We start from the raw sequence: 14,991 nt of genomic DNA, 5'->3' as shown, positions 1-14,991 counted from the left end.
CTGCTAATATTGGTTAAGAGAGTTCTGCCATTACATGGTATATAGCATGAGCCACCATTCCTGTAACAAGATTTATGAATTCAATATTATCGCAACGTGACTTGTTATCTGCATAGATTTACAGATGCCAAAAAAAAAAAAAAAAACACCTGCTCAATACATGCAAACTCAAAGTTATCTATCTATCAATCTAAAGCACAACTGCCTACAATGTTATTACAAGATACAAAGATTTCTTTTATTTCTACATTGTATTATAAAATTCAAGTAAAATTTGTTTTCCTGATGCAAAACAAAAATACATTAAAAGCAGTGTGTAAAAAATATAACTATATAACAAAAAGATTTTAAAAATACAAAAAAGTAGTTTTACAAATGGTGAATAAATAAATTACAAATGAAAAGATTGGTTGAAGATGTATATGTTATACATGGAGTGGGACATGTCTTTAATAATGTCATCAAATGAGAAATTGTGAGAATGAGGGCAAATGAGAAAGCGTGAGGATGAGAATGAGGGCAAATGAGAATGTGTGAGAATGAGGGCAAATGAGAATGCGCAAGGATGATAATGAGGGCAAATGAGAATGTGTGAGAATGAGGACAAATGAGAATGTGTGAGAATGAGGGCAAATGAGAATGCGTGAGGATGAGAATGAGGGCAAATGAGAATGTGTGAGAATGAGGGCAAATGAGAATGCGCAAGGATGATAATGAGGGCAAATGAGAATGTGTGAGAATGAGGACAAATGAGAATGTGTGAGAATGAGGGCAAATGAGAATGTATGACAATGAGGGCATATGAGTATGGCAGCATCATTAACTAAGATTAGAAATAGTATGGGTCCCAACTTAGTCCCCTGAGGAAACCCACATGAGATTGTCCTGGTCAACTCCAACTCCAAGTTTAACCAATTTTGTTATAATAATTGTATGGTTAACTCCTAAAATCCTTTGTAAAGTCTATTGTGCAGAGTTCAACAAATTGTTTGGGCTTATCCAGGTATTCATAAACAAAATTTAACATGTCAACAAGGTAATGTACAGTAGAGGAACTGATTGCAAACACGTGCAAAATGACTATTGATGGCCTCAGCAGTATTTACTGGATCAACATCTGCGCCAGGAATTTGACTTGGTTTCTTCCTCATAGTACAGAGCTTCTGGATATTACGGTGGAATTTTCCAGGTTGACTTTCCTTTAGATGCGAGATTGCGTTCTTGTAAAATTTTGCCTTAGCCATTTTAACCTCTTGTTGTACAGCGCAATGTAACAATTTCCATAGAAGGACTTGACCGAGAATGTGTGAGAATGGAATGAGGGCAAATGAAAATGTGTGACATTGACAGTTGTCCATAAGTTACAAATCCTATGCCTGTACCATCTATTAAAATTTGACAATAGGTGCCATGGCAAAATAAGCCAAAACAAAACAACATTACACTAAGTAAATACTAACCTTGGATCACCATGGAGACCATCCAGACATTGTTCACAGTTGTCTCCCGTAGTTTGACCTTTGCAAAAGCAGACACCGTTACTAGGATGACACAGACCTTTAGTTAGATCGCCATGACCATTACATGAACAGGGTTCACAAGTGAAGCTAGGGTCCAATTTTGCATAGAAACCTGGTAAACAAGCATCACACTTTTTCCCAGTTGTGTTGTCTGGAAGAATATAAAAAAAAAACAACAAGAATCAACTCAAGAATATATACTAATAGTAATAATGTAGTGAAAAACTAATAAAAGACTGGAGCAAGCTCCAGACCACTGCTTTCAATGCAACTTCAATAAACATCTTCAAATCATCCAAGTCGCCAATAGATGGAAGGAGCAGCACTTCAAAGTTACCTGGTGGGGGTGTCTACTTGCATGAAATTATCTTAAATCATGTTGTGTTAACTTTAAAGAATTTTCATTATATTATAGATTATTTTTAATGAGAAGCACTATTGTAAATTCAAACAACTATAATAAATAAATAATACTATCATTAACAAGGTAATTTTGATAGTGTTAAAAACATAATGAATAGTTATGTCTTCATTAACATGGACTTACGTTGACATTGATCACACCTGTGAACACCTTTCAAGCAGGTACTGTGTCCATTACAACCACAGTCTACATCACATCTTGAACCTGTCCAGCCAATATCACAGTCACATTTATCAAAATTCAATGATTCTCTACACTGTCCATGTACACATGGTGCAATGCATCTGAAAGTAAAAAAGTCTCACATTACAGGCTCTACTTTATATTTATCAGAAACTTGTGAAAACAAAATGTTTTAGATGATATCTTAAACCAAGAGGGTGTGAATAAACTATACCATTAAAACTATTCTCCAATTAAAATTTAATTTGCTTTTGCAGGATGAAATCTAATTTCCAAAAGTAAATTATAGTGATCTTATATTTTGTTCTATTTTAAACATTATGTGCAAAAAAACCTAAATCCTAACAGTTTTCGATCAACACATTTTAAGATAATAATATAATAAATGACACTTCACCTGCAGCTGTGGATGGCACACTGAATTATAACCATGTCACTTACTGTACTTTGTCAATTAATATCAATGAAGCTTTAGTGAAGTATTGTTTTCCCATGTGCATTTTTATAGTTAGCACACGACATTTATTTAGCAGCTTAATGTTATTTATTCTTACTTATGCTACTCACATTCTTTTACAGTTGGCACCGTCTCCTTGAAATCCTATATTGCAACGACAAGTAAAGCTCAAGTGTTCATTGATGCAAGTTGCATTTTCTGAACAATTGTGTTGGTTACGTTCACATAAAAAACATTCTTGATAATCCCAAACAGCCGGCAGTGTTATATTAGTGACAGGATCACTTGAGTATGTACATTCAGAATTAAATGGACCGTCAAAACTACCTTCCAAGCAACTAGAAAACAATGGCAAGGGTATCACAATTAAGATACGATATGAAATAATGTTGTTAATGTTTATAGACAACGCTTAAATTTGACTAAATGGTTAATGTTCAACTGATACTTACACTTTTCATAGCCTAAATGGTGATCAATTACTGCTTAACTTAATTATCCTAAATGGATAAGGTTCAATCTTTGCCAAAATTACTTTGCTTAAATCGTAAATGTTAAACTGCCTAAATGGCTACTGTTCATCTGTTGCTTAACTCAGTTTGCCTAAATGGTTAATGTTCAACAGTTGCCAACATTAGTTTGCCTACATGGTTAATGTTGCCTAAATTGTTAACATTCAACCATTGCCTAACATAGCTTTCTTAAATTGTTAAAGTTCAAACATTGCCTAACTTAGCTTTCCTAAATTGTAAACGTTCAACAGGGCTTGGAATTAAGGGTTATTTGGTCGCATTTGCGACCTGATCCTTTAACGAAGAATTCAAATTTGTCACGCTCAATGCGACAAGGTCATTTGATTGCGCGAGTAGATTTTGTAAGCGGCAGGAAGGTGGTTTCCCTCCAAATCCCAATTATTTACAACTTGTAGAGCCCATTATTTTCAGTCAGGTAGTATGCAAAACATGTTATCATTCATTTTACATGTACTGTATCAACCAATCAGCATGACCTAGACTGTTAAAGTGTGACGTCGTACACTAAAACCGTGTCAATGTGCGCTCATCTTATTCTTGGTCAAAGCGAGTTTGGCAACCTCAGTGTCTGTGTCTAAGTACCAGGAGGAGCCTGGAATTGGGAACGTTTCTCACTAAATGTAGTAGACGGTAAGCAGATTATTTCATAGGCAACTAGTAATGGGCCTCTATTAAACAATTTATTTCATTCTTATTCTTAACAAAGTATCAGCAGAAAGTAGGCAAAATGATTGTTTAATCGTGTTTTGAAATAATATAAAAATTGAATTGTATATAAATGAATAGTTAAAGATTAAATTTTAAATGTGAAATTAATAAAGTGCAACAATTGAATTAATTGGTTAATTTAATCTATAATATATATAAAAAATATATAATTCTACAAGGAATGTTTCTGTTTTGACAACAACAAAAAACGTAACAACAAAACAACATCGAACTAACTGGTAGCAGGCCTTCCAATTACGAAACTATAATTCGCAGAGTAACATCCCAAACCACGTGTGCGCCCAACTACACTGGCTGGCGAGTAAGGTATGTTGAGTCCATTGCAAGTTGTAAACCAATCAGAATGCTGGGATATATCACATCATTCGGGGCAACTTGTTGGGATATGTTACTCCGCAAAACCTTTGTAAACACTAGAAGTGTGACGATGTTCTCTGGTGATTAATACTGAAGTTTCATAAGTTGGAAGGCGTACCAGTTCTTTTTTTTTTAAATAATTCTCAATAGAAACAACCATTGAACAAGAAAATGAAACTATAGATTGTTATATATGTAGGTATAAGATACTTTGCTGAAGTTGTACAGGCCCAGGCCTCATGTTCTAGGCTACATTATAACCTAAATAAGTAGTGTCGCCGGCCGACTGTGTGATGCCAATTTTTTGGGCTTAAAACGAAGCCTAAATGGCCTTTGACAAGTGGTGAGCTGGAATCGCAGCACTCCCGAAATTTTGGTGAAAACTCTGGAACTCTGTTTAGGTTGAAATTATTATGTGTAAATTGATTTAGAGTTATCTCATAAAGAAAAAAATCCATCTACGCATATTAAAAATAAGTATGCCAATTTCCGCGCAAATGTTGTAGTAAAGTCGGCCGGTGGCTATTGTAACCAATGTATAGGCATTCGCAGTGTAAATGCGATTTTGCGGACCTATTTTCTCGAAATTTCCTGCACAAATGAAGAAAAGTACTGAAAAATTTAAAGAAAGTGTACAGAAAATATAAATAATGTTTCAGTAATAATAATTAATAATTTTATAATCAATATATCAAGTTTCATTTCATTTATTTTTTTCCAACAGAAAACAAAACATACAGAAATAACAATACCAAAAATCAAAGACAGGATAAACAAAAAGCAAACTAAATTGCTCTATGTAAGTTTTGTCCACTGATTTAAGGATACATAAAATATATAAATAAATCTCTGATCTCTGGAAGTAAAAACGACTAAAAACAGCAAGGCACAGCGTTTTTAACAGCGTTTCAATCGACTTAAGTAACTGCAGATTTTGGCAGTCCATTGACTAGACAGTTTAGCTAGCACATTATTACTGCTCATGTTTTTCTTTTTTATATTGTGTATATCTGTTAATAATTAACAGAAATTTGTAATTTTCTTAGAAATATTCCTAACAATTGAAATTTTCCATGAAATACTTTCCCTTTCCTTCCAGTTAGGTTGAATTTTTTACCTTGCACCTTTTTTCTTTACTATCCCTTTAATACCTATTTTCTTTTTAATATTGTTTCATCCTTTTTCTTATTTCATTTTTGATACTTACCTTTCTTTTAGTTTTTTCATTGTCATTTTCTTTCCACCATTTCACTTCTTTTTTTTCTTTCCTTTTTGTTATTTCTTATTTATTATTTTTCTTGTTTTTTTTTCAATTTTCAAAAATCTCTTCTCTTTTTCTTTCATGTCTTCTTTCTTGCATAATAATCCATGGGGACAGTGTAGGTGTGGGTGGGTGGGGGTTTGTTAGGAAATATAAAGAATAAAATATTGCGCAGCACTTAGTATCTTAGGGATGCGAAAAGGATGGGGAAATATGTGCTACTATAAAAATTACTTGTGCTACCAAATTTTTTTGGGGGGTGCCAGAAAATTTTGGCAGTGCTACCAAGAAAAAAAAAGTTAATTTCAAGCCCTGTTCAACCATTGCCTAACTTAGTTTGCCTAAATTGTTAACGATTAACCATTGCTTAAAATAGTTTGCCTAAATTATTAATGTTCAACCATTGCTTAACTTAGTTTGCCTAAATTCTTAACATTCAACAATTGCCTAACTTAGTTTGCCTAAATTGTTAATGTTCAACCATTGCCTAACATAGTTTGCCTACATGGTTACTGTTAAACTGTTGATTGGCTTACCTTCCTATGGAATGATCATTAGGATTTGTGCACCATCCACATTGAAAATGAGAAAGACACTTTGTACAGCTTGTGAATTGAGAACAATCAATGCACTGGGAAGGCCTAGAAATGACAATAATTCAAAAAGATTATTATTGATAATATAAAAGATCAAAACCTAAACCTATTTTGCAACAATGAAAATTACAAATTTAGTTAATTAATTGTCATGCTGTTTTTTCTATTCAGAACTTTTGGTAGCATTATATATGAAACATAATCATACATTCATGTATCATGTACTGTCAACATGATATTTAGTAAATGAATTGAAATAATCTGGCATATAAACTATATTTTCAAGTGGGCCTCACAAAGTATTAGGACATTTTTACTTACTCATCAAACCAATGTGTACACTGACCAAATGGAAATAGTAAAGTATAAGTTCCATACACAAAACAATGACTGGTCTCTTCACACCAGCCACAGTCTGGGTTGTTAGTACAACTATTGCAAGATGTTGACCTGTGAATAGAATGGAACATTTAGGAAATAGCATGCAATTATAATAAGCAGACAGAAAGTAACAAATCTCTTTTTACTTATGGTTGCTCTGAAAAGGGCCGTTTGTTTTGAATATTTTCGGGGTTTTCAATGACATCATCGTCGATACAAGGCGTAAAACCTGTCTCTTATACACATCTTTTATCTATCACCGTTCTTATCAAAAACAATGCTACATTGATGGCTTATTCTTATAAACTGAATATATCAAAATGATACTTGCATACAGAAGACACAGTTGTGAAATGTACAATAAAGCAGTATTGTTTTTTCCCATCTTAATTTGGTACAGGAGTGAAAACTGATGTCCAAGCTATATATTTTTGTTTGAACTATTAATTATTAACCCTTATCATGCAATACTGCGACAGTGCTGCAAGAGCACTATTGCGACATATACAAGTATACATGTATTTAACACTGTGTTTTTAGATCATTCTGATGCTCTTTTGTTTTTACATCCAAGTTACTTACACTTTTGAGTCTTGACAATTTGTATTGAAAAATATTTTATAAATCAAACACAAACTTACTTTTGAAAATTGCAATATGGCTGCGCAGCAGCGATATACTGTGAAACAAGTCATGGACAAGTTTTTTGATGATGATAGTGTGGATTGCAAGCAGGAATATTTTTTGTGGAATTATAATGGATGTTTCTGAAAGTGATGACAGCGATGGTGATGATGGGGAAGAAGCTAATATCGCCGGTGGTGCTATCGGCGACAAGGTAGGCCTAGACGAAGCTAGGTTTAGACAGTCCTAGGTCTATACAAAGAAATAGGCCTAATTGGATGGCACAAAATATCTATCACAGCTTTGAAAGAGTGTCCCCTCCTGCACTATTCAACATCAAACAGTGAATCAGATGATCAATCTGATTCGGAGGCTAATACTGAAGTTGATTGAAGATACCAAATATGCTCTACAATCTCACTCAAACAAAGCCCATCAACCTGTTCTACAAACGTCAACAACAAAAGTGGATTGCCCATTGCATAAGAATGAGTAATGATAGTGTATGCAAAATGGTAACTTTCCATAGTGTTGCAATTAAATGCAGAGGTCAGCCCATCCACTCGATACTCCAGAGGGCAATCATACACAGTCAAGTAGACAGGAAACAATTTATAAGAGATTGCTTTTCCCGAATTCATTAGCTGCCAATTGTAAAAAAAAAAAAAAAAAATTTCAATGGTCCACCAAAATACTGTAAAGCCATAGTGATCTATCACAGACTCATTCTCAACAACCAAATCAGATTACTAATTTAGTAGCAATGAAGTCAACTGGTATCAGTCAATGATGGCCAAATGTACTCTTGCAAGAGATGGCAAAACTCAAGTAACAAGTAAGTAAACCGAACACTTTCCTGATTTTAAAACACATTTTTTACCAGTACGGGACCAGAGGGTGTACGTAAATCGGGGGATTTGTAAAAAAAATTGAGGTTGGGTTCAATTTATGGTGACCTTTGACCAATACATACGTAACACTCAATAAACGTATGTTATGAATAAACGAACGATGATACCTAGGCTACACCTGCCAACCAATTAGCATTCGTGTACGTGAAACAGCAACCATGTACACTGCACTGGGTGAGCCAACCAATTAGCGTTCGTGTACAAAATTATGCCTACTCAGTTTCGTCGATTCGTATAAAAAATTCGACCAGACCAACTACCATCGGTAGTTGTTCATCTCGCTCAGTTCATATGGTTTTAGATTATAACAACCCGTTATTAGACTCAATCGTTGCTGTTTAATGAAAATACGTTGCATATGGTTTGTTTATTGTAATAGTATTGAAATAATAAGCAGACAGAAAGTAACAAATCTCTTTTTACTTATGGTTGCTCTGAAAAGGGCCGTTTGTTTTGAATATTTTCGGGGTTTTCAATGACATCATCGTCGATACAAGGCGTAAAACCAAGGGTTCGTATAACTGGGATACGTAAAAAAGAGGTTCTACTGTAATACATATAGAATATATGTTCTATGAGGATAATTTTTTATATAAAGAATTTTTTGTTAGAGTTAAAGAAATATATGAAAATTCCATTTAAACATGCTAATTTCTCACCTCACCTCTCACCTCACCTATCCTCTTCGTGGCATGAGGCACTTAAGGTCATACTAATTTCTACTGTGTTAATTATTAGTTTTGTAAAAGTAATTTGGCATGCTAGAATGTCAAGAACCAGGCAATTTTCAGCATGATAAGGGTTACGAACTTACCTGAGTGCAGGAGAGACAACTGATATGAAAGCTACAATCTACACACATCATAAGATCCACCACCAAGTGATGATGTGGATTTGCCAGTACACCACAGCGGATAGAAGGTAATAATGGCCCATTACGAAGTTCACAGGTCAAACTTGTTGGGCACCAGCCACATGAGGAATCAGAGAGGCATGCTTTACAGTTGGTGTAAGTTGAGCAGTCTGAACTGGAGAAAGGCTGAAGGTACTCCTCAGTTAAAATCTAAAAGAAAATAGTAAAATTACATTACTGAAAATGCTATAAATGTACATTGGAGATACTATGCAAGTCCAGACATTCCTGCACTTGTCACACTGTGTTCTATTCAACTAGGTCGTCCAGACATCCCTGTCGTATCCATACTTCTTAATGTACTTACACAGTAGGTACAATAAACTTACCTTAGATATATCTCGGCTGTTGTCAAGGTTACCATTCCATGCAAGTTGTAATGAAAAGTACTTTTTCTTTTCTTCTTTATTAACTCTCTTCCAGAGCTGCAGCTCTAAATAGTACTTAACACCATGTGACACATTAGGAAAAATATCCGAGTTATCAGTACGCACTCCTTCAGCTTCTGCTGGTTGAATTTTAAGAGCCTGAAATTTTTAAAAGCATATTTATATATAGTACGTAAACTTTATTTTATTTTTTTAAATTTTGAATTATCACATTAACAAATAATGTGGAATGAGCATTAAGGAAATAAAAATCCCTGGGGATCAATTGAGCAAACACAGCACTTATTGGATACATATAGTCATGTGTAAACACAGCACTTATTGGATTCCTAAACAGTCACATGCAAACACAGAACTTATTGGATTCCTAAACAGTCATGTGTAAACACAGCACTTATTGGATACATATAGTCATGTGTAAACACAGCACTTACTGGATTCCTAAACAGTCACATGCAAACACAGCACTTATTGGATTCCTAAACAGTCATGTGTAAACACAGCACTTATTGGATACCTAAACAGTCATGTGTAAACACAGCACTTATTGGATTCCTAAACAGTCGCATGCAAACACAGCCCTTATTGGATACCTAAACAGTCATGTGCAAACGCAGCACTTATTAGATACCTAAACAGTCATTTGCAAATACAGCACTTATTGGATACCTAAACAGTCATGTGCAAACACAGCACTTATTTTATTTGATTTATTAGGTACTCAAAATTACAAAATACATGAAACGAAGACAATAGAGCATCAGGATTACCCATTAAGCCGACGATAGTCACGCTCATTTTCAATGGGTTCCTAATTGGATTCCTAAACAGTAATGTGCAAACATAGCACTTATTAGATACCTATATAGTCATGTGCAAACACAGCACTTATTGGATTCCTAAATACTTGCGTGCAAACGCAGCACTTATTAGATACCTAAACAGTCATTTGCAAATACAGCACTTATTGGATTCCTAAACAGTCACATGCACACATAGCATTTATTGGATTCCTAAACAGTCACATGCAAACACAACACTTATTAGATTTCTAAATATTTGCCTGCAAACACAACACTTATTGGATTCCTAACATTCACATGCAAACACAGCACTTATTTGATACCTAAACATCTGCGTGCAAACACAGCACTTACTGGATACCTACATTCATGTGCAAACACAGCACTCATTAGATACATGTAGACACTCTTCTGTTCCCTGGCGAGTAGTGTGTATGTTGTGAAACACACATAAAGAGTCATGCGTGCAAACTCTTCTGGACCCTGGAAAGGATTGTGAATCATGCATGTAAGTCTCATGTGACGTGCCTGATACATACCCTTTTTGTTTGCGGACTGTTGCTGATGATGAGACTTGTATTGTCTTGGTTGCTGTCTAGCCACACACGCAAACGACTTCCTTGTGGCGGTTTTGCTTCACTAGGAAAGATGAATCCTTTTAACATTGCAATGGAATAATTCGGTGTCTTTATTTCATCCTTCATCACTTTATAAAATGTGAAATGGTGACTTGATGATCTTATAATTTCAACCTGGAAATAAATAATTATGCAGACACAACTATTGTTGGAAAACTGATTACAGTTGCAATGAATTCACATTTGCAAATATTACACCAGCATTCTATTTCTGCCTAGTTAAAATACAACCAATATGAAATTTAAAGAAATATATGTTTAACTTGTGTGAATTTAGAAAGGATGAATGTTTAACTCTTATAAATTAAAAAATGATGTATGTTCATCACATCTGGATGTGAAAGGGATGCATGTTCACCTCATCTAGATGTGAAAGGGATGTATGTCTATCTCATCTTGATGTGAAAGGGATGTATGTCTAACTTGTGTGAATTTAGAAAGGATGAATGTTTAACTCTTATAAATTAAAAAATGATGTATGTTCATCACATCTGGATGAGAAAGGGATGCATGTTCACCTCATCTGGATGTGAAAGGGATGTATGTTCACCTCATCTAGATGTGAAAGGGATGTATGTCTATCTCATCTTGATGTGAAAGGGATGTATGTCTATCTCATCTTGATGTGAAAGGGATATATGTTCACTCCATCTGGATGTGAAAGGACATGTGTTTACCTGATATGTATGTGAAAGGGATGTATGTTTACCCCATCTGCATGTGAAAGGGATGTATGTTCACCTCATGGGGAAGTGAAAAGAATGTATGTCCACCTCATCTGGATTTGAAATACATGTTACCTGATATGGATGCGAAAGGGATATATGTTTACCTCATCTGGATGTGAAAGGTTATATGGTGCTGTGTATTTCATCCATGTCAATCCTGGCGGAATATCATGTTTTCTACACTCCTTAAAGTTTGTGAAGAAATCTCCATTTCTACCCCACCATCCAACTGGGGATGTTGAGTTAGACATATCACGGCAAAATCCAGACATTTCTGTTAAAACAAGACAATTATAGTTTAAGAAATTATTAAATAACTTCTATTACTAATTTCTTATAACCATCAAATTCTTTTCAAGATTTAATAAGTTTTACAACATTGTTGGTATATAAAATACATTTTTTTTTTATCAGACATGTCAATATTTCTTTAGGAAACAAGTATACTTACTGGTTGGATTTTTGAGTTTGGCTTTATCACTTGCCATTCACTGGAGGTGAAGTTAAATATTACAATGTCATCTAGTTCTCTATCCATATCAAAACCTAAACAAATTAAAAAAATAAAACTTTATTTTAAAAGTATTAAAACATTCACTATGTGATAATTAGTATGGATTACAATAGTCTAGGGCAAATGTTTCTTGAAATTAAGCTGGCAATGGGTTCACCACATGCAGTCAAACAAAATTAGATACTCCCAGTCATACGCCACCGCAAACACCACTTATGATGTCCATTGCAGTAGTAACACTGGATGAATGCCATACTCCTGTGCAAACAAAGCAGTGCTGTGTAATGTATACAACTATATACCCAGTTAAATTGGTGCATTGAGAAATCAAGAGTAACTTACCACCATACATCCAAAGAGAATTTGTTTTGGAATGAAACACACCACCATGAGCAGTTCTGGCAAACGTGCTGGTGTTTGAGATGGTGAATGTTGATCCCCATCCCAAATTGTCAGTTGTAGACAAACTGCAATCATGGCCAATGTATCCATCGTAGCAATGACAATGATTAATGCCCTATAAAAGCAAAAACAATGACAATGATTAAAACCCTTTAAGAGTAAAAACAATGACAATGATTAAACACTGGTAAGAGTAAAAACATTAAAACTATCTACAAATCAAAAACAATGCCTGTATACGACTGAGCAGAAAAACCGACGTCACTGCATAATTCGCCCACAAATTAAGACCGTCGAAAAGCAATGGTTGGCCAGCACATATAAAAGGAAGACCTGTTCTCAGTAAGACACTCACTAGCTGCTTCCGCAATTTACTATTTGTGTACTCAGCTCTTAGGTAACAACCAAAATGGAGAGATTGATGGTTAGCACCAAACCCTATAAAATGACATAGGCAAGTACCAGCATTAAAAGAGAAATTTGCTGACTGCAGGATCCTGATTTTCAAATTTAACTGATTGTGGGTATCACAATATTTTTTTTTTTGGCTTAATTCCAAGAATGAATCAATTAATTAGTAAACAGCTTACATCATCATTTACTTTACAGACACCATGTCCTTGGCTTGATCCACAATCATTTGGGCAAGCTTTAAATTGGCATGCTTCTCCCGTATATCCACTATTGCACTTGCAAGTATGGTTCAAACATACACCATTCCCAGAACAATTGAATATGCAATCTTCTACAATGAATGATGCATGAAACCCATCCAGAACATAGTTGGTATCACTATATAAATATATCAGCATCTGAAAAAGAGAGACAGGAGTGATTAAAAAAGACATGGTGTTTAGTGATGTAAAGATACTCATGTTGATGTTGAGTGTCCTAGGGACACATGACATGGGGCTTTGTGATATTTACATACAGAGCACATGGTGTATAGTGATGTAAAGCAACTATCACATTATCGCGACCTAGCACTGTGACCGTACCGACCTGTGGTCGTATCCGACTGGAAGTAGACCTGCTCTCTTGTCATTTATTGCTGGAAAGTAATAATGGCCACTTTAGCCAAATGATCACGACACATGTGAGAGTGACTACAATTCGTGGCTCACATCACGAACTAACACAATTAAATTCAATTGTGTTAGTTCGTGAAATAAAAAAAGCGCGTCAAAATACGCGCTGTTGTCGTTAAGGACTTTTTGTGTGGTACAGAATACAAAATTGCTTGCCAACGAATACGCACTCGTTTTGACGCGCTACTGTGATTTCACGAACTAACACGATCTACTTTGATTGTGTTAGTTCGTGATGTGAGCGACGAATTAGACTGACGACCAGTACCGAACACAATAAATTTTTCAACATGTTAAAAACTCCGCGACCAAGCACGACCTCTGCCTTGCCACGAGCAAGTTGCTCTTAGCTGCTATCACACTATCACGACCTGGCCACGACGGTTTTGGTCGTGTACCGATCGCAGTGTGGGTCGTGATAGTGTGAGAGTAGCTTAAAGAGACACATGGTAGCAAATCTTAGATAACATTAAAGTGCTGTCTGTTTCTTTACAAAATCTTCCCAGCAATGTAATCTTCCCAGCAATGTATGTATTCATTTTCAATTTACAGTCTGATGCACAATGCAAGCCACATACAGTAATTTATATTATTTGGTAAAAAAATAATGTGACACAGTATACATTGAGTAGAAAATGAAAAGGCATACAAACCATTCCAGATCGTGCAATAACTGGCATTGGTAAAGTATCTCCACTTAAACTGGCAAGTAGTGGGCTTTGGTAGGAACCACCATCGTACACAAACAGAAAGTCATATGAGCATTCGGTCTCAAAACTACTGAACTGTAGAACAATGTAAGCACCAGGATCAGGAGCTAGAAGGGAAGTTTCATAAAATCATGACTTTTACTGTTAAATAGATTAAAAATCAATTGAAACATCATCCAAATTGTATGAGTTTTGGGGCTTACAGTAATTATTTTAGGTAGAAGCGGTTTGGCGCAGCTGGAACGGTTTGGCTTCCCAACCTCGAGGTCGGGGTTTCAATCCCTCGCTGTGCATTTCGCTTGTGTCCTTAGGCATGAAACTTTATCTACATTGCTTCTCTTCACCCTGGAGTATAAATGGGAACCTGGTGGAGTTGCCTGCTCCTGTGCTGATTACCAGCAGCAACACTAAGCATGTGGACCCAATGACCAGGGTAAAGAACTGCGCTTCATAACCGCCCATTATAAATGCCCGTACCACTACCAGTACCAATAGGTACACCAAATAAAGTAGTAAGGAAAATCTGTAATAAAGAAATATGAATATAAAATTATTAAAAACGAATACTTTGGTAGAGAAGTCAGCATACTTTGTATGTGGTACATTAATTACAGACGAGCACTTCCTCAATCAAATTCATTGTAGGCCTATACGCTGTGGGATTGCATAACACAAAATCATTGGACAGTTCCATAGTTATGGACGTACATTTCAGAGAACTTAACAAAGCCTTCAATACAGGCCAATGGGTTTGGGTTACTTTTGATATGGACATCTCAGGTACACCAACTACCTGTAGTGCTATAACCATGACAACTATCAGCCCTCTA

At 35.4% G+C, this 14,991-nt stretch overlaps 1 protein-coding gene across 1 annotated transcript in view; it reads right to left on the bottom strand.

The window, feature by feature from the left end:
• Positions 1-14,991, bottom strand: part of LOC117101038 (multiple epidermal growth factor-like domains protein 8) — a 43,694-nt gene that overhangs the window by 24,249 nt on the left and 4,454 nt on the right. The window contains exons 2-16 of the mRNA XM_033240903.1: positions 14,105-14,268; positions 12,954-13,175; positions 12,304-12,478; positions 11,895-11,993; positions 11,552-11,721; positions 10,621-10,833; positions 9,219-9,416; positions 8,782-9,039; positions 7,465-7,709; positions 6,382-6,510; positions 6,001-6,105; positions 2,695-2,922; positions 2,068-2,228; positions 1,461-1,671; positions 5-60 (exon numbers count right to left, since the gene is read on the bottom strand). Coding sequence (XP_033096794.1) covers positions 5-60; positions 1,461-1,671; positions 2,068-2,228; positions 2,695-2,922; positions 6,001-6,105; positions 6,382-6,510; positions 7,465-7,709; positions 8,782-9,039; positions 9,219-9,416; positions 10,621-10,833; positions 11,552-11,721; positions 11,895-11,993; positions 12,304-12,478; positions 12,954-13,175; positions 14,105-14,268 — 2,634 coding nt within the window. The remainder of the gene's footprint in view (positions 1-4; positions 61-1,460; positions 1,672-2,067; positions 2,229-2,694; positions 2,923-6,000; positions 6,106-6,381; positions 6,511-7,464; positions 7,710-8,781; positions 9,040-9,218; positions 9,417-10,620; positions 10,834-11,551; positions 11,722-11,894; positions 11,994-12,303; positions 12,479-12,953; positions 13,176-14,104; positions 14,269-14,991) is intronic.

This window comes from Anneissia japonica, unplaced genomic scaffold, assembly GCF_011630105.1.
Source record: "Anneissia japonica isolate Jap-2015-1 unplaced genomic scaffold, ASM1163010v1 scaffold1785_len1016330_cov206, whole genome shotgun sequence".
Taxonomy (NCBI): domain Eukaryota; kingdom Metazoa; phylum Echinodermata; class Crinoidea; order Comatulida; family Comatulidae; genus Anneissia; species Anneissia japonica.
This window is presented reverse-complemented; position numbering and strand designations above follow the sequence as displayed.